General features: G+C 43.2%; 1 protein-coding gene across 1 annotated transcript in view; it reads left to right on the top strand.

The window, feature by feature from the left end:
- Positions 1 to 20522, top strand: part of CYYR1 (cysteine and tyrosine rich 1) — a 57399-nt gene extending 36877 nt beyond the window's left edge. Inside the window, exons 3-4 of the mRNA XM_062622143.1 lie at positions 17146 to 17303; positions 20283 to 20522. Of these exons, the coding sequence (XP_062478127.1) occupies positions 17146 to 17303; positions 20283 to 20416 (292 nt within the window). The 3' untranslated portion in view covers positions 20417 to 20522. The remainder of the gene's footprint in view (positions 1 to 17145; positions 17304 to 20282) is intronic.
- Positions 20523 to 20836: the final 314 nt, after the last annotated feature.

The raw sequence follows: 20836 nt of genomic DNA, 5'->3' as shown, positions 1-20836 counted from the left end.
CTGTGCTATGAGGCATATACTGAACGGTAGTTCCAACATAAATATCTTAGATGTTAGAAATACAGTGACTACTTTTTATTTTATTTTCTTATATTCACTTTAAAAAAATGAAAATAGCTTCTTAAAAATAATGTCACAGTACTGTTATAAGCTTTGTCTTCTTTGGTGAGTACAGGAGTTGAAGGTTGAAAACCAAGTGATATCCTAATGTTTGAAATTAATGTCTTAGAAAACATGCAAGCATGTATGTTACTTTATCCACATGAGTTCTTTGATCTGAAAAAAAAAGGAAGCTGTAAATCTCTTTCTTTGTAATTATCTATGGGATAAAGCAGGGTATATACACAATGGGGAAAAAAGGATTATTAAATAATTCCTAAGCAAAACCAAACCAATAACATTACAGTAATTAAGTAGCTAGAAGATAGTATACTTCATTACTCACAAGCTGGCAGGTCATAAGACAGGCACAAGTGCGTTTTTATGGCAGGAAATACCTCCAATAAATTACACCATTAAGTCCCATACACCAGTCATTATATTCTCTTACTTTATAGGTTTCGTATCGACTTTACCTTCTATTCAGTGCTGTAGACATGAGGGCAGCATTAAAGACTGGCAGATAAAAATGCATTTACGTGATTGTTAAGTCATGGTTTTTGTTCAGGCAGACATACATAGCTGAAGTATGAAATAGTGAAACTGCAAAAAAATGACTCAGAATGTAAACTGTCTGTTGCAAAAGCCTGAAAATGAGAACCATATGATAAAACACTTTCATGTTTTTTCCTGCATTCTCTAGTTTCTTCATCCTACAGAGTTGTGTTTTGCTTTTCTCCTTTTTTTGAAGTCTTTTTCTTCAGTGTTCCTGGTGATGCTTTGCTTTTGGGCAGTGATTGAATTTCATCCATTTCCTACAAGAGTGGCTAATTTGCTAATTAACACATCTGACACCTTACTCAACTGCTGTTCTCATTCTGCATCACCTTTTTTTGCAATTTGTGCCTGTGCAATTTCATCAAATGTTGTGGCTTCCTATGATGTATTCTCATTCTGTGATGGGCATACATGTGTGCCAGGTGATACAGCCACAGGTTTCTGGTACATTTCTGCTACTCTTGGATGCTCCCATGTCATGCATCCAGAATTTAGATACTCCCGTCACACCCCCCCACTCGCTCACTCCCACACTGTGTTTGCCATTGCTGTCCTCTTCCTAAAGTGTGCTTGTCCCAAACACTGAGGCTGGTTGAAATGTTCACTATTCACATAAAGGGTGAGAAGCAGCATTTGTGCCATAGAGAGGCACAATCCAAAGGTACAGCACCACTGCTTATGAAACTCTGATTTAGAGAATCAATATGCCTCATTAACTTCACTTAACTTCAGGATTAGACCTTCTCAGTTGTTATGTCATCTAGGCTGTTAGTACTTAAAACCCTGTTAATTCTTAACTCTGTTCACAGCCTCCTTCCATTTCAGCTCTTGTCACGTATTAGATGCAGCACATTCTGCTGCTTCTGCCAACTCCAACATACTGCCACTTATTTTTGTGTTCCTACTTTCTTCATTCCCCTTATGCGCTGGAGTCCCAGTGCTACAAAGCATTTAAACATATGTTCCACTCTAAGTGATGAAGTGTTTTGTTGAGTCAGGACCTTTGCGTTCAGCTCGGCTTGTCTGAGTACAAGTAGCCTTTGAAGTTTGAGAGGCACAAGGAGAGATCCTCAGCAGCACAGAGAGGACCAATTAATTCTTTCTTTTATTGGTCTCTTTGGTTCTTCAATGGAGTTGCTCTCAGATTTCCATTTTTACTTTCTTCGCCTTATTGTACCATCTGCCTTTCTGCTTCACATCATTCTGTTCTTCTTTCATTTACCACTTGTCTTCCCCAGAGTTGGGAAGCATAATTCTACTTTGTGCCTCAGAAAATCTGCTGTACAGTACAATTTGAGTTGTCAGTTCAGATTGGCTGGGCTGTGACATACATCAGGCAAGTGACCATGAGATCTGTCCGAGGGTACTATCTCACCTCCATTTTTCTGGACATGATAAAAAAATCCATGCTGGAGTAGATGCTTGCTGAATACAAGAGCGTTCCTATGTTTGTATGAGAACAGTTGGTACATGCAGCTGCTTCAGAAAGAAAAGAATTGAAAATGCAGAGAGGTTTGGAATGGAGGCTGCTAATTAGATCTCTCCCTCAATCTCTGAGCCCAGAGCTTACCCGGAGCTTTGGTGACTTCGCACTGACTCAGAGACATGAGTCCTTTTGATGTCTTTGCATATTTTTTTTTGTACCTACAGCATCTTAACTGAGAATTCAGAACTTCTGCTTGCATTGCACTCCTGGGTCATTGCAACTGGGCTCCCACTATCACAGGCAACCCATCACGCAATTGCTTTCATAAATGTGCCAAGCTCAATATTCACACCTCTCAAGTAGCTAACCCCTGCCAGATCTACTGGAAAGCTGTTCCAGAGCCATACTCTTCTCATCATTGAAAATATTCTTTTATGATCTGATTATTGAAAATTTCAAGCTTTCTCTATAAGTGTGTTAGTTCCAGTAATACATCTCTGGATTGACCCTGCATATGCCATTTTGATATAAAACTGTGAAATAGCATTTTCAATCCCTTCTTAATGATGAGTGTTTCCAGATTAGGGTTGTTACAGGGAGCTGCTGTGTGGCAGAGTATATGTCCTTGTGTATATCACAGTGTTCCTCTTCAGTACATTAGTTGACGGTGTAGGCTAAAGTACATTTCTTGTTTCAAGAGTGTAATTCTTGTTTAATCAGTCAGGCACGTGGTTTGCTTACACCAAGGGACATAATTCAGTCTGTTTTCCTGGGGAAACATTTTTCTGTGTTACTTTACCATGCTGTTGACTGACCCGTCTGATCTTTCCAACAGCTACAGTCTGAAATGACGGTAATGGACTGGGACACTTGCAAAAAAAAAATGACCCTGTGAACATATATCTGAATGAAAACTGTATTAATATGTTGTGAATGCTTTTGATGTTGAATATTTTGCGAGTCATATAATGGCATTCAGTCACTTCCTTCACACTGTACAAAATGGTGTAAAGTCTAGATTAGTAACAGGTCGTGACATAGCAACAGTACTTAAAGCCTCGAGGAAAACTTTGCAAAATTTTATGTTTACAGATCATTCTGTCAAAATAACTCAGATTGTTGCTACGTCTCTTTTTGCTGCCAGAGATATTTGCATGGATATGAGCCATTCTGGCTGGTGGATGCCGTTGTTGTTTCACAGAGCCATGACAAACACTCAGCCCTGTTAAAGAGCATGAACTTACTAGAGCATACAGTATGGCAAAGGATACCTGAAGGTTGGCTGCACTTTGGTGTTCCTGGTTGTGCTTAAACTACTGTCAGACGTGATAATCACAGCATGGGAGAGCCTTCTGCCAGGCTTCCTCTCATTTCTGAAAGGAGGGAACAGAGCGTTTCCTTTCAAATAGTCAAGCAGGCATCAAAGCTGTTACCTTAGGCAAAACTCAGATGGAAGGATAGCATTTTAATTGTCTGACAGACAGTGGATTTAGGCTTTTATTCATCAAAGCACATGAAGTCTGTTGGCTTCATTGGAGGTGTGATATTTAAACCTAAGCATATGTTTAAGTTCATTCCTGAGGTTTCCAAGTGATGCTTTTGGGAAAAGCGCTTCTCACCCTGCATGAGAGGGAAAAAGGCATTGGGCTCTGTGCCCAAAGAAATAAGGGTTCTTTATTTGCTACAACTTATTAGCATAAAAAGCAAGGTAAAGTGACACCAAAACTGTGAGGAAGGGACCAGCACAAAGGGGTATCTCTTGTGCACAGCTCTACTGGAATAAGCAGTGTCCCATCTCCTGGGATAGGGGAAGAAGGGGCTGGGTGTTCAGTCCGCTCTCTCATGCTGCTCCATGGGCTTTCCCTGTCCTTCATCCAGGACATTCAGATGAGACAGGATTTCATGTACTTCTGAGGGAAGTTACTGCTGATTCATCAGTAACTGGCTCTTCTTCTCCAGCCCCCAAACATCTCCTGAAGTGGAAGAGGTCAAATCTAGCTCAATGCTACTTAATGTAGCATGTGCACACATTTTTATCATGTGGTGACTTCTGCATCCTCAGCATAGCTGCCTTCAGATAAAGCAACTTCCATCATTTTATGGAATCTGTAAGAGCCACAGCATGTTTTTGTAACTGCCGTTTAATTTTCAGGTTTTTTTAGTTTTCTGACTCATAGTCCTTTCTCCAGAAACATAAAATGATTCATATACCCAAGCACTTAACTCCTTTTACATTTGTAAATGGCACTTCATGCATGCTTAATGAGGGTATTCCAAACCACTAAAACCATAATTTGCTTATGCTACATAATAAGGTTTGAATCCTGCAAAGACTTAAGTAAATGCTTTCAAGCTCATTGTAGGTTTTTGCAAATGGTGATTTAGAGCCAGAATGTCCACTGGCTTAGACTCAGTGAGTCTTTGTGGTCCTCGTAAGCTCTGACACAGCACCTGGGAAGAGAGAATGAGGAAGAAAAATGTAATTGGTGCCATAAATCTGATGCAGAAAAGAATGCAGAAGAGGTGCTTTTATTGCTTTCACAGGGGTAAGAGTTGAATATTAAAGTACATTAGAAAAGGGAGATGGAAAGAGAAGATGAAAAGCATTTTTTTTCTTTCACTCCGCTCCAGTATTTCTAAAACTAAACTCTCAGTGTCTTAGTATTTTTATTGGAAAATAAGAGGGAAAAATCCCTACGCTGGATAATTCAAAACCCAGATAGATTTATTTCAACTCAAAATATACAGTGCTAGCTAGAGCTGCCTTTTTAAAAGGCTGTTGCGCTGTTACTCAGGCAATGCACGTAATTTATTTTCTTTTTTAAAAAGGAAACATAATTTATGGCACTGGGGTTTTAATCTCTTAATCCAGACTTTTTCTCTCAGATCTTCCAGAAACCACTTCAGATTATTCAGTGTACAAAAAAAAAAACAAACCCTACATCTTTTTCATTTGTCTAACAGACAGAATTCTAAGAGCAGTAAAATCTTCCAATTGGGGTTGATATTTAATAAATCATAAACGTATTTTCGAGCTACAGTTTGATGTTCTGAGAATCAGATTTCTCAAAAAGTCAAAACCTTTTTTTTCAGGTCCATAAAGCAGTGTTTTTTGCAGTTCATTTTCAGGTATTATATTGCCTTGTCTTATTCTCTGTTATTTTTATGTTGTTGTTGTGAAAAAAGATTTTTGGTTCCAATCTTCCTCTTCTTTGTTGCATAAAATGGCAACATTCTTCCTCTATATCATTAGAAAAGAGCTAATAAGCTTCTGCTCCAGGAGTAATTTATAGCTCACTAATGTCAGAGTACAACTGAAATATCAATTTTAGTTAGGAAAGGATCACAAATTGCTTGTGATGTGCAACGAATTCTGCAGGAACTGGAAAGGGCTTGGCTTTTCACTGTCAAAGCTGGTTTCCAGTTGCAGATGTAGTCACCAGGTAACCAGCACCAGCACTAACACTGTCTCAGCAAGTGGGTCACCATGCTTCTTCCCTCATGGTGCTGGTGTCCACATGACATTCCATTACAAGGAACAGGAGCATTTTCTGTGCTTCCCTGAAGGTGCGGGGGAGGGGAGTCAAGGCCTGCAGTCTGATTATGCTCTTGGAATGATTTTCCAGTGATGTGAACAAATACAGTTTGCATTCCTGGTACTGCTGTGTTCAAGTGTCTACGGATCTCTCCTAAGACAGAGCTTGTTTCAGAGATGCAATTCATGAAGAAACAGTGCATTCCTGAAAAGAAGTTACTCCAGATGATCTGGGGTCCCATGCAACTTTTAAATAGATGATGAGGATATATCCTAGGATGCCAGAGGTAGATCTGGAATCGTCCTTGAAGGAGAATGATGGACTCCTGAAAAATGGACTTTATGAGCAGGGAGCATTTATGGGATGAGGGTCTCTACGATGCTTTTACAGTTCAGTTTGTGCAACAAAACTGCAACTGGTTTTGTAGTATCTGGCCTGTGGCATTTGCTTGGTGGTTTCTCCCTCTGCACTCTGTGGTCTTCATTCCTCTGAAAGCTCATATTTGGCTTGTGCTGTCCCTTCCGGGAGCTGATAGTGCACTTCTTTGCAGTGATTCACCCAGTGGTTTTAGGGGCTACATTGCATCTAGGCAGAAATCTTTCAATATTAAAAATACATCTTACTTAGCGATCCCCATAAGCTACTAGGTTGGCATTGAGGCTACTTCTGTCTTCAGAACTGACTACCAAAAAGGAAATAAATGTTTCTCTTGGCATCAACTTTTCCGTAATTGGGAAGGAGTACTTGAGTCAGCCATCTGCAAATTTATATGATGCATGGACTGAATGCAAGATAACCAAGTTTGGGCTTTTGCCTCCATTAGAGTATTTTGAACCTTAGTGCTTGAACCGTGGCCTCTTTGGGAGCCCCTGTGGGAACCTAGAACGTCCAGAGTTGCAGCCTAGAAGAGCCACAGTTACATAATACAAACAGGTTTCTCATTAGCAAACAAAACAATAAAATTGTCTTAAAGTTATATTCAGTGGCATTTGCATCTCAAGGACAACCCTGTCCTGGAAAATTAACTGGCAGGAAAATAATGTGTTTCTACTTTGTTTTACTCACTGAGTTTCAGCCAGGGATACATGGTCAGTTGAGTTTAGTATGAGCTTGAGCTTGTGCTGCCTCAAGCAATGGGGAAGTCTTTTCCAGTGCTGCCCTCCTGAGCCACCCAGCTCTGGTCTCTGCTGTGCCAGCAGGAGCACTTCTGTGGAATGCCTTGAGGATGACTTATCCATGGATCAGGTTCCAGCTCTTAACAGCTGAGGAAAGTCACCCTCATGCCTTGCATCCTCCCACCCAAATGGAACACTGAGAGTGCTACTACTATTTTTGTTGTTGGTTTTGTTGCCATTTTTTACAAACTACAATCAAAATGCGTGATTGTCATGTTAAGAAGTAGAGGGAGTTTTGCCAAAAACCAGTTCATTCTGTTTCACTGGTTTCTTAGTTCCAGTTAAAGGAAGTGTGGTCGTCATCTCACAGCTCTGCCAGCAGCTACACTCATGCCACAGTGCATGGGGTAGTGGCTAGGTGGCACACAGAAGGCTGTTGAGGAGACAGTCTTACGTGGAAAATACTGAATACAGTAAGGACCAGCCTTCACTGTGCAAACCTGTGCAAGTGAAGTTGATAGGAACAGGCTTAGTGGCGTGAAACTGTGAAGATGGACATGAAGGCGAACAGCGAGAAAATGAAGGGAGAGCCCAGAAGACGTCCTGGAGCGTGGCAGAGCTCTCCTTTGGTTTCTGTATCTAGCATTTACTTCTCTGTTTAGTGCATTGCCTTGGAAATTGTGAGGAAATGCTCCTTTTAATTACAGCCATTTCAGTTCTTTCTCTTTTGAAATGAATCAATCTTCGGGTCACCTCCACCCTGCCTCCCAGAGCAAGAGTTAAGAGCCCCATCTGTTGGCATTTTCCCTTAGTATCTACACACTTGTTTCACTGGGCAAAAAACAGCCCAGCAGAGTGTTCTCTGGCACATCAAAAACGCATCACGCATGTCTGGCTGTGAGATTTGCTACAGGCACAAAGCAGGCAGCATCCATAATAAAAGGGGCTGAACTGTCAGCCTTTCTGGCAAGGCTGGGTAAAAATCTGCCTGGGTAGAACTAGGCAGGTTTGACTGTTGATAGCTCAGAGATGTGACAGGCAAGAGGTCACAATAGTAAGTCAGGCTTCTACAGCAAGAGCTTCCCAGAAGAGAGCTGTAGGATTCTTCTGAGCTGAACTCATGGAGTGTACAAAAACAAGCATTTGAAGAAGCTGGTGTAAATAAAATCACTGTCAGGAAGAGTTTGTTAAGAATTACCAGAAAGACAGTATTCCTGGGATTCTCCTAAGTGTTTATACTCAGTTACCTGGCTGCCAGAAATGAGCTATTACTAGGGGTTACTAACCCTGTAGTCTTATTGGAAGCCTATTGTATTGTCCTGACCTTGTACTTCAATGCTTAAAGTGCTGGAAGTTGAGCAGCAGTTTCAGTGTCTCTCATTGCTGTTGATTCAGAAAGTGTTTTAAATGGAAGGCTCAGCCAGCAGTGCAAGCTGCAAGCATAAAAATAATAAAATCCCCTGAATTAAAGCAAAGTCTACATTAGGTACATTTGTGCTGTAACTTTAAGTCAACATCAGGTTGGCTTTGGATTCGGGAGCACAATGAGGAACATTTTGGAAAGTGGAAATTGCATTATGGCTTCTGTTTCCTTTCCAGGGAAGCATGTGAAACACATTACAGAGCAAGGGAAGGTCATGACTGCAGGGAACAGCACAGGATGTCTGAGAGGGAAAGGTGGGGCAAGAGGAGCTGCTGCAAAACAAAGAGAAGCAGCAAGAGAGCATGAGTGTAGAAAGTGGGAAGTGGAAACCTTGTAGTATTTTAATCAGAATTCTTTCACATGAAAGGTCAAAAAACCCCCAAAACCAGCTTGCCCCCATTACTTCTGTATTTATGACTTGTTTGAAATCTCATTTCAATTTAAAAATGCATTGTAGGGTTTGGGTTTTTTTTCATATTCTGGTAATGTGCTGAATTTTTTTAACTGTCAGACAAACTCAGTGTTTCAAAACCAGCATCCACATGCATGCACGATACTAGTCTGGTGAAAATGCTGGACAGGCTGGGACTGATAAAAATATCTTTGCTTAGCCATGATCAGTTAGTAACACCACTGCATATTAAGTATTGTGCTTGCTATATTGCGGCATGAACCTCCCAGCTATATTTCATGCATCATTTCCTCTGTCCATAAAATTATTTCTGAGCCAGCTGTGTACTTAGTCTTAAGCAGGGTGGGAGCAATGCCATCCCTCTCTCTCCCTGGTCTGTCTAGGGCAGCAGGGGGATCTCAGCCTTGTACATAGGTGGGGAAAGCAGTTTGGGAACCAGCTAGAGGAAGAGCTCGCTTTCTTTACTCTCCCTCTACTGGAGGAGCAACGTTGGCCTTTCCAGGATCACTTCTTTTGAAGCACTTTGCAGCACTAGTGGCCAAGCAGCATCTGAGCAGCGTGGTGGGGAGAAAAGCATATGGTTTAGCATAAAGGAAGTAAGCACAAAATGTCTGTGTATTTCTCAAAAGGCAAATTGGCTGAAAAACCCTTCTGCTGATAGCCCAAACCAGAGCAAGCTGTAATTACATATCCTTTTGGTTTGCAGTTTATATGATTTTCTCTCTGGTTTTGCAAGTGTGCCACAGTTACGCTTCAGTGGCTCAGCAGCCTTCTAACAAGCTGTAGAAGATACCCTATTGCTCAGGCACTGGTAATACTAAAAGGCAGAAAGTACTGTCTTTTAACCCTTTGTAGGATTACCTATCTTAACAATATGGAGCAAAGTGCTGACCTGTCCACATGGAGCTGGGAGGAGGGAGGTCAGGAACTGGGATGATTACCCACTACCTTTTCATCGTACAGGTGGTACTCAGGACGTTTTGGTGCTTGAGTTAATAATCCTGCAAATGTAACAAGGTAGAGAGGGAACGGCACAGAGGAAACCATTTGGAAGGAATTTAACAACACACCTTAAATACAACTGAGTAGGAGGAAAAGAAGGAGAGTACTGTCCAAGTACAGTCTGTACCCAGTTTTAACAGGCAGGAGGGATTTGTTTACGGAAGCAGACAGTCATCTCCTTCCTCCTTGCAGTAAAAAGTGTATTTAAAGGAAGTACTAGTTGGAATTTTGTCTAAGTGCAACTTGCAAAGGAGCGCCTCAAAGACAAGCCTGGTCCATGTGAGTTGCTACTCTGTAAACTGAGTATTTAATTTTAAACAGGAGGCAGCAGCTAGCTGGGTATTTAACTGATTCTTGACTTGGATGGCTTTTCAGTCCATACTACCCTGGTATCTGTGTTCCAGGGCTGTAAAACTGGTGAGAAGGCTTCTGGTTCAGCTGTGGAGCACCGCAGCTGATTCAGGCACTCCGTCAGATTTTGACATGGAGTTCTCAAGGTACCCCAGCTTTAAAGCCAAAATGCCCTGGACAGTCACTGTCATTTTCAGATCATTCACAGATCATTCATTATGTGGTTTTTTTCCTTATGAAAACAAAGGGACAACCCCCAGAATGGGTCTGCTTGCTCCCTCAGAGGCAGAGGAAACAGTGCATGACCCTGCTGACTTCTGCTGTCAGTCCAAGTAAAACAGGGCTTGCCAACCAAATTAAATAGCCCAACACCTCCTCCTTCCAAGTAACATCAAGTGTGACGAAGAGTCCAAAGAGTACGTTTTTCAAAATGTCAGTGTCTGGATCAGATCATCAAAGCTCATTGATTTTTTAAATATTGTTTTGTCTCAGAAAATGAGTTTTTAAAAAAATCCCTTACCAACTTCTTTTTGAATGCCCGGAAAGGGGAAAATTAAGGAGTATTTATTAGTATTAGCAGTAATATTCCAAAATGTGTTGCATGCATTATTGATACGATTCTAGAGGTGCAGTGCCAGATTGGCAATAAATTAACTGGAGAACTAAAAAGTACTGGACATTAGGAAAGACAAGGTGGAAGAGATCAGCTGTGCAAAGTGAAGACTGGCAATGGCATGTCTTCCTTGCACTAATATGATAATGAAATATAGCACAGGCAGAGTGGGAATACTGATCTTCACATGCTTGTAAAACTTCTTGCCATACTCGGTCAGATTGCTGTAAAATTGCTAGCGTGAGCTATTACAGGATGAAAAGACCTTTATGCCAATGTACACACATCTCTGGTGTGGAGCTCTGTCAATTCTGCAATTCTTGTTTCTAAGTTGATGCTGTATTACAGAGTGTGCTGGGCTTTGGAAAAGATGGTGGCTTAAGTTCACGTGTGCTAGCTTTAGCCTGTGTCCTCTGGTAGAGGTATGAGTCACCAAGGCACAGCCTATAAATGCTACATAATGCATACAGGGAGAAACAACCCAAACTCCCACATGAAGTGATGGGCTCTGCGCTGACATATCTCGGAAATGAAGCTTGGTGTTATGGTAAATAGTGCCATAAAACCTTAGTTCCAACTATGTGACAGTCAAGCAGAAATGGATCTAATACCGTGGGTTATTTGAGAAGAAAACAGAGAAGAAAACAGTTAATGTTACTGTGCCTGTGTTCTATGTGCTTCTGCTGCAGCTCTCAGAAAACAACAGAAGAGGATGAGAAAAAGTGCAAGGAGGGCTGGCCAGGGTGATTAGAGTCATGAAACATTCCCTGTACACAGAACAGCCAAATAGGACTGAGGCTCCTGCCGGGTGTGATGCTAAAGGTCTGTAAAATCACGTTCAATTCAGGATAGACCAGAGAAGACAGTTGCTCAGATACATAATTAAGCTGGGAGCTCTTTGCTAACATGAGGCTGTGGATGCTAAAATTTACATGAGCTCAGGATGAGGCAGGGCAGGTTTGCAGAGGAGAAATTCACTGAGTGATACAGTTAAAAACCAAACAAACCTGTCTGGGTCAGAAAGTTACTGAGCTGTGGATCATTGGAGAAGGCCAGGAAAGTTTCCTTATGCTCTTCCCAAGGCATCTTTGGACTACATGCCCCTAGTAGCTTATCCAGCCTTTAAAGGTGTTCCAGAGAGGGGAAAGGCTAAAGTAGGAATCAAGAGAAACTACCTGCTTGTGAAGGACAACAAATGCAGAAAGGGCAGGGGTGTGAGGGTCACACAAAGCTGAGGAGTCAGGGGTGTGGGGACAGCCAGCAGAGTGCCAGGCAGCATCCGCTGCCTCCAAGGCACCCGTGGGCAAGGGGTGCTGCCAGATGATGATACGGGAGGATGTGCAAATGGTAACTGTCCCCATGGCTTCCTTGGAGGAGAGCAGTGCCAGCAGCTGGGGCTGTCCTGGCACACTGAGTAGATGCAAGCGTGGAGGAACGAGTGCAAACACTGGGGAAGGAGAGCATTCCAAGTTTCATCAGGAGGGGTTTGGGTGGAGATTGAAGCAGCACTGGGATGGAAGCATGTGGCTGGAGGTCTGTGATGCAGCTTGGCTGGGTTGGTGAGCATCTCCCCCTCTGTGCTTCACCTGGTTTGCCATGACCCATAACTGGAGCCAGTCCTGAGCTCACTTCAGAGGCAGGAGAAGGCCAGAGGGGCCATCCTGCATAGCATTCCTTGGCTGCAGTGATGTGGGGTGTTTGGGACGTGCACTTTGCTGAAGATCCCTGGGTGGAAAGCAGGGGCAGATAGGAAGCCTCAGGAGTGGTGGTCTCAGTGGCGATGGGGCTTATCACATTTTGCACTGCAGTCTGTGTGCTTTCTGAAAAAGCTGTCTGAAAGGTTTTTTCTTTTCTTTGTAGTTATTTCTGTACTGATAAACCAGGCTCCATGACAAAGTTTTATGCTCCATGTCTGAAGTTAAGGCGGAACTCAAAAAGGAAAAACAGAGCCCAACAAAGTCCTTGCTATACAGCAGTGCCTGCCATGTATGCCTGGCTCCCAAATGTTGGTAATGCATTTAAAAGCTGCCTGCCCAGTAATCATTCTTCCTTCAGGAAACACTATCCTATTGAGCCATAAGAATTTTAGGCCCCTGAGATCCATTGTCTGCAAAGTGCAGAAGACCATGGAAGTGGTATTCATCTTGGGCAAGTTTGCCATCCACTTTGCTTGCCTAACTCCTGAAGTAGCAGCCTTATGGAGAGGAAAGGGGCACTAAATGAACTCCATTCCCACTCATTAAAACGCGAAGGATCAGGGCTGCTCTTCAGTCTCTCACGTTTTCTCCAGCTATCTCAACTCTGTCATAGGATGGAGTAATCACTGGTGACACCTCTGCCGCTTGTGTAAAACACCCAGGTTACTAGATCCCCCAAGGGACGGGTTATCTGACCCCAAGCACCTCAGCTGCACCAAGTCCAGGAGCCGTGAGAGCTCTGCCTTGCTCCAGCATTGCCAGGGCCTTGGTGGCACCCAGCAAAAGGCCTGATCCCCTGCACTGGGTTCTGCTGGGTCAGAAATGTTAAACTGTGAATGAGATTTATACTCTTTCCAGCAGGATGTTGCTAAAAGCTGGTGGAAAGCTGCTGCTTTGAATATCTGATTTTTACCTTGACAATGTCTCTTGACACTTCCGCAGCTTTAAAATTACTTCTCCCCCTCTCCATCTTTACTTTTCTCTGCATCATTTTTCTGTAGCAGTCTTTTTCCCTTCATTGGCTTTGTTTCTGTAAAAGACTTTGCATAATGTTTTCCTTCAGGTTGCTCCATTTCAAAGTTTATCCTTTATTTCTAACTTCCTAGTTGCTGTGTGACTCTGCTGTGTGGTTTCTAGGTCTTCTTTTACTTTACAGTGTCCTTTTTCTCTTAGGCACTTTTCCTTGAACAGCTCTGTGGTGGTGATAGCGTAAAAAATCTCTATCCTCTGTGTGTCTATGCAGAGGTATAAAATGTCAGTGAGAGAGAGGCAAAGCAAGCATCTTTAAATATAAGCCAAGGAATACTTAGTTAATGGGGTATTTATTTTCAAAAATTACCCACTAGCATGAAGAGAAACTTCACCATTTTGTAAAATATGCATGCTTATTTTTCTCCATACCTTCTAGTCATACCGTCAGCTTTCCACGGTAAGAACAAGCATTTATTTTTGTGCTGTGTGGCCACAACAGGTACTGCGTGACGATTGTGCTGCCAGGATTTAGTGCTGAGGAGGTGCAGCCTGATGTTTAGAGGCAGAGTGCTCGTGGTTTTATTGAGAGCCATTGTGAGTGGCAAGAGCCGCAGGTCTCTGAATTAGGTTGAGTTTATGCTTTAACTCACTGTCAGAAAGTGGTCCAGCATTATATATGTTCAGGAGAGTACATGTCTTGCAGTCCTCTCAGACAGATCCTTTTCAACTCAACCACTTGATTCGTGGAACAATTTCACGTGTGTGGCATTGGGTCTGATCTGAAGCCCACCGAGACCAGCAAGCACCTTTCTGCTGGTACTCAGGCTGTAAAAGAATTTTAAAAGTGACCTACATCTTCTGCTCCATATCTCAGGCTGTCCTTGCATAACCATCCACAGGGGGTCTAAATTTACCACTGCAGTGTGAAAACCTGAATCCACAAGCAGCGGTGGGTCTGGCTATTTAAACCACTTTTTTTCCTGATTTCAGAGCTGTGAGCAAGACTTGCACTTACCAGTTTTGTCAGCAAAGCTTTCCTCAGTGACCATTTTTGTTTCTGGTTCATGGCTATACCAGCAGGAGCTACACAGGGGATCAGCAAGGATATAGTGGATATTCCGTATTTTGCTTACTGACCTAGGTTTGCTAGTCTGGCTAGAAGTGGATTTTTGCTTTCCAGTGTGGTTGCATCTAGTCTGAGAGGCCTTTTCCAACTTTGAAGTTTTGCCAGTGGATTTAGCCCTTTCTGACTTTCAGGTACAGGCAGATACAGAGGGGTTTTCTACAGCTTTGACTTGCTCTGCCACTTTGCAGAGACAGCACAGCACCAGTCAACCAACAGCTCCAAGGGGTCAGTAGGAAAAGCTGTAGGACTGCAAGTGAGTCCTTCAGATCTTGGCATTATTACCCAAAGCAAGCTGGCAAGTCTATAATTATCTGCTTAATATCTCAGGAAAGGTGGAAACTTCTTTTGAAGATGGTATCAGACCTTTTGTAATCTTTTTTTCCTTTCCTTATGAATACTTTTACTTCTTATGTAAAGTATCACAGAATCATCATTTAAACTAGTGGAGCAATATTGCTTTGGAGCAGTTACTGTTCATGCAGGAGGGTAGAGTGGGCTTGGGTGTGAGGCTGGGGTGTCTGGTGGGCACTGGCACACGAAGAGTGCAACCCATCGCTCAGGGCAGATGAGCAAATGGCATCTGGCTGACCACTTCTGGAATGAATGGGATACTTTTGCTGAGACAAACTCTATTTAAACCATGTTTAAAATGGGCTTTATTCATGTAGAAGTTGTAAGCTAGCAGTGGAAAGGTAACACGTTGTGTGTTACCCACTTCTGTCAGCCCTTAGGATGAAGCTTGGGTTTTCCTCAGGATGCAGCTGGTCGGAAGTGCTAGAAACCTTTGTGGTGTCTGGATTTGAGCAGATCGCGCAGGCAGAACGTACTTGGGATGCAGGAGCTGGGGAGCAGTGGACTGTGTAAAAAGCAGAAGTCTAATGCAGGGCTTGAGGCCAGTAGTCAACAGTGGCTGGTCCTGCTTCTTCCACGTGGGAGAGGGATCGTTTTAGTGTCACAGTTCCCTGCAACTCTGTAATGCAGTGCTGCCAGCACTCAGGGCTGTAGCAAAGGCAGTAGTGGTTCTCTGTTGTTAATACTAGGGGTCCTGTGCATTATGTCTGATTTTTAAATCATGATATTATAAGAAAACTTTCTGGAATTAAGAGAGTATTGTGTTAAAGTGCCTCCTGAATCAAACTGTTTTCTCATACAGTAGTAGTGATAATGTTCCCAGCAAGAATAGGATGGAAAAAATGGAGGTATTTTGGTCACATCTTCCAAAAGCATCAGACTTCGGGTTTGTTAGAAGCAAACTAATGGGGATATGAAGGGGTCAGGGAGGAGTTTCTCTGTTACTCATGGTGGTTAATACCAAAGCACTTGGTCACATCAGTGTTTTGAGCTACTGGTTTTATGGCCAGGTGCTTGCTGCTATGACAAAGGGTTTTGCAAATTAGGCCTTTATATATTCTGCAAAATATTAACAGGTTGCTCTCCCTACACACTCCTCATTCATTGCTACATAACAGCAGAGAGCAGTTTAGCTCCCTGGCAGTGTATTTTAGTAAGACAGCAAATTGTCTATGTTTATTTATGCTATGCAGTTCCATAATTGTACTGCAAATCTTGGCCAAGTTCCTGAATGCAGTTGGGGCCTAAAAACAAGCTCTTAAACTCATATTTAGGTTCCTGAGCAGAACGTCTGATTTTTCAAATATTGAGTTCCCTCTGACCCTTGCTGACTTTGTGGCAGCCAGTGCAGTGTAAGGCAGCAGTTTGAAACTCAGGCCTGCTATGTGTTCCCACACTCCTATGGGGAAGTGCTTCCTAGTGGAGTTTATGCATGTTAACAGACTGTCAGTTTGGATTAATTAAAATGTCCAGTAAAAAAGATGCCATCAAGGTTGCTATTTGAAGCCTTTGCTGGAAGATGAAGACATGCACAGAGTAAGAATATTCTGGCAAGTCACTGTTTTTTTTTTTCATAAAAGGGTAGGCTGTAAATACCATCTTTCATGTAACTTATGCTTCATTGCCTGTACCTGACAACAAAGCTGAGCGAACTAGGGTTCATCAGAAAGGATGATTTTGCCCTCAGTATTACTGGGAGCTCTTCAGTGCCTCTTGGTGAGGTTTTTCTCCCATGTATCCATGCAATAAGGCTTTCTTTCCTCTCTATATAATTTCAAGGAAGGTCTGATTCATTACTTCAGGGGATGAGCTAAATTCTTTCCTCTGGACCTTTTTAAAAGAAATCATTTAAGTCTCAAATACTTGTGCCAGCTGCAGCAGCAGATGTGTGGAAGAGCAGGCATTTGCTTTGCTTCTTGCTGCTCATCTTAAAGAAGAGGAGGCTCTCCTTAATGTGCAGGCTCAGAAGCACAGCAGGAGGACTTTTTGACCTAAGATAAAACAATGGCAAAAGCTTTCCTGTGGAAGCACAGCATGCAGGCGCTTCAGGATGCTTCTGGAATATATTACTGGGGATAACTTACTCTTTCTTTTCAAAAGAAAATTATAGCAATGCTTTTAGGGAGAAAAAAAAAAGTCTTGTGTGATGAGGGGAAAAGGAAGAAATTATTCTCAATAATATTTAAAAGTTGTTAAATTCAGATGGCCCTAGAATGGGAGGATTTAATATATGGTAAATTGGCATAGTGAGCTGGCACGATTGCAAAACCAACTTCGACAGAGTTTGTCAATTTGGTCTCAAAGATCTTTCTTCTATTCAGATGCCGTGATGGATCAGAATTTGCAGCACTTCCAGTAATCAATAATGCGCTTCTTTTCTCAACTGGGGGCTGCTTCTGGGAGAGAATTTTGTTTTGTAAACATTAGTTGTCAGACTGACTGCATGTTTTCATTCTCCTTGCAGAGGCACAGCGATAGCTGGAATCGTTTTCGGTATTGTATTTATAATGGGAGTGATTGCTGGGATTGCCATCTGTATCTGCATGTGCATGAAGAACAGCCGCGGGACTCGAGTAGGGGTCATCCGAGCTACGCACATCAACACTATCAGCACATACCCAGGTAAGGAAGCAAAATGACACCCCTCCTAGAGTGCTGGTGTTCGTGATAGTGTATCTTTGGATAGTTATGGCTCCACAGTAAACAGGGGATGTGAATACAGCAGGAGGCTATTCTCAGTCTGGAGGGGAACGGCATGACTCCTTGCTGAGAAACGCAGGACAGCTCAGCGTGCGCAGTGCTCGTCAGTGCAGCATTCTGCCTGGGCGAATTTATTCAGCTACTCAGTGGGCTAATGAGGTCTGGCCAGGTGCCATACTCACACAGCTGTATGGCTTGCGGTGCCTGCAGTAGCACAGTGGGACCTCGCTCAGGGCAGTGCTGCACTGTGCAGATAGATCTTCTCCTGTGCCAGAGGCTCTCTGGCAATGGATCAGTTGTTCTTTTGTATTCCGGTTCTTGTATTTGCTCATGTTCATGTGCAGTCAGCTCCCTTTCATTGCCCGATGTAACAGGTTCCCAGCATACCACAACGAGGGAAAAACCTGGACAAGGTCTGTGGATCATAGCACAAAGGCTTCAAGTGGTGCTATGTGAAGTCTAATGCAGCCCGAGCTGGCTGGTATTTGGCCAGAGCTCACCAGCCCTGCTGGGTGAGGCAGGATCCCACATGAGTTCTCCAGAGGCACAAAGGCTTCTTTGCAGGGTGTTCTCTGCTGTGAGTCCCAGGAGGAACTGCTGCCTGGCATGTGGTGCTGGATCCCAGCTAGTTCTCTGCATCAGCCTTGCACCGTGCCTGGACTGATAGGAACTTGTAACATGGTGCAGAGATGTCCCTTGTGCCTTGGTCAAAGTTAGTTGCATGTTGAATATGCTCAGTGCAGGCTTGTCTGTGGGTTAAAATTGTTTTGGCATAATGTGTTTTCAGGTGGAGGGCAGCACCAGGCACAATTTTAGGCTCAGCACAGAGCCTAAGTCAGTTCTGGCACTGAGCTAGTCAGGTGTCACAGGCCCTGGAGCACTGCGGGGGAGAATAAGGGCCCCTCATGCATCTGCTGCAGCACAGTTGTGCCCATAGTGAGTTGGGGATTGGTACATCACACTGTACCTGAGGTAGCTCTGCGCAAAGCCACATTCTGCACCACACTTGTTAGCTTGCATCAGTCTGTGACTGGGGTACAGGAGCACCGAAGGTGGATCTGCACTGAGCCAGCTGGGGTCTTGCAAGGCTCATTTGTCTGGACTCCCCACCATGTGAAAGTGGCCACATTGCTGAAGAGCAGAGCTGACCCTGGAAGCAGTCTAACAGTGTTTATACAATACAGCTGTGCCTCTGCTTCAGTGGCATTATTAATTACAAATCCAGGAGTGATTGCCTTGGGATAATTCGAGTTCACTGTAATAAAAGGCAATGGTGTTTGAGGGATGAAATTCCCTTATCCCACTCAGAGATCCCTGCCTTTATATTCCCTCATGTTGCAAAGGTTGCAGCAAATCCCACATGCATTATGGATGCTTATAGGCAAGCTATGCAATATTTATTATGAGTTCCTTTATCACATTCACTGCTGTCAGTGTCTGTTTGCTCCCTCATGTTCTTACTTTCCAGTTAAACTAAAACCATCTATAATCAGTCTTATCATTGTAATACTGTTTTGCATAGAGAGATGAGTAATGAAAGAAAACTGCAATATTCTCAACCATGAATTGCTGAAGAGCTACTTCAGAAAATAACAGTTGCTACAAGCTGTAAGAACAAGAGCAAAATGAAGATTCCAGGGCTGTAGCCTTTTCCTCCCCAAGTCTGTTCCTGCAATGACTCACCCCAGTCTCCACCTCCAGGCAGTTTGACTCTGCACGCTCCTGCTTCCTGCTGCAAACATTAGTTCGAGCAGTTCTTCCTAGCAGCAGCAGCAGCAGTTTTTAGAGGATGGGGAAGCTCTGAAATGATTTCTGTGTTCCCTGCTGTCATGAACATTCTGGAGTAATGACTGACCTGGCTTTGGCTGCAGGATTTGTGACAAACCCTCCCCACTGCCATTAACTGTTTTGGATGGGAGCAGCCAAGTGGAGCCCTTTGGCCTCAGCCACAGCAAAAGCTGGGTTTCCAGAGGGCAGGGAGTGCTTTCTATGACACAATGGGATTTGTGTCTCTTCCCCCCATCATATACATCTTAGGTTTCTGTTTCCTCTCTACTCAAGTGCTATTTCACTGCCAGTCTGCTTGAGGCATCTAGGGAGGGGATGTATCTCCACCTGTGGAGACATGAGCAGACTCTGGACCTTTACATTTGTAGAGACTAATGCAGTCTTGATATGGAGCCTTCAGTTCCTACCATGCTATCACTCTGCAGCATTTACTGTGCAGTAACGAATCCTTCTTCTCTAAGTTTTAGTAGAAGTAGTTGAGAAAATGTTTTCAGCTGTTTGTGAATATTTTTGTTGTTTCTCTAACAAAACTGCCTGACCCAGTTTACAAACGCTGGGTTCTCCTCAGATGTCTCTTTTAGGGTGAACAAGGCAAAAGCTTTGTTTTAACTCGGCCTGAGCCCTAGGAAGATGTCCAGCGTTTGCTCTGGGAAGTGTGATGCTGTTATGTTTGGCATGATATGGCATGTCACACATCTCCTGGGGTTTGAGAGGGTGTTTGAGAGGTCTGTGGAGATCAGCAAAAAATATGTTGTTATACTGAGACAACATAAATCCATGTTGCTGCTGAAGGGAATGGAATGGAATGGATCTGATAAAAACCTAACCTTCCTCCCCTAAAAAAGTTTAGCTCTGCCACATCATCCTGGTGTCATCTGCTGTATGGCCACTCAAATACTGTTACCAGCACAGCATTCTGGTGAGCTCACAGCTAAGCAGAGCTTACATTGACAAAAGTGGCTGTTTAATGACAGTCTGAAAACAAAGAAAGTGCATAGCTAGGAGACTTTACATCTGTTGTAAGGAAGTCTGAATGTCAACTAGAAAATATCTGGGAGCCTGCATCTAAATAAAAATATTTGTAACTATGTCTTCTTCTTTCTCCCATTCCAGTGGCTCCACCACCATACAGTTATGAATATGAAATGGAGTACCCAGTTGACCTACCTCCACCTTATACTCCAACCCCACAGACATCGATACAGTATCCCCCACCCCCTCCATACCCTGGATATTCAGGGAAATAACTACATGGCTTCACATGGATATTAACTGCCTGTTGAAACAGCCAGCACCGTTAAGACAAATATTATTGGCTCAGGGACAGATATGATGGGGTCTGCATCAACACATATGGCTGTCTGCATCAACTCATATGGCTAAGTGTTGAAATAACCTGGGAGGGTCGCCATGGCTCGGGATGGAGAAAAATACTGATCACTCTGGACCTTCCATGTTTCATGATGAAACAACACGTAACCAAAGAAACAGTTCCTGCAAGTTAGTGCCTGATGAGCAGTGCTTAGCATCAGTGCTTAGCTTCACCTGCAGCCCCTTACAGCACCCAGGAGTGAGGGTCTTCCCAAGAAAGAACATGCAAGTGCTACAAATGGTTCCAACAAGCTGTTTCAAAAGCACAGGAGGCAGCTGCTGGGGCTTATTCTGGG

This window comes from Pezoporus occidentalis, unplaced genomic scaffold, assembly GCF_034315485.1.
Source record: "Pezoporus occidentalis ecotype Australia unplaced genomic scaffold, CSIRO_AGI_Poc_V1 ctg24, whole genome shotgun sequence".
NCBI lineage: Eukaryota > Metazoa > Chordata > Aves > Psittaciformes > Psittacidae > Pezoporus > Pezoporus occidentalis.
The sequence above is the reverse complement of the archived record's forward strand: the minus strand, read 5'-3'. Positions and strand labels throughout refer to the sequence as shown.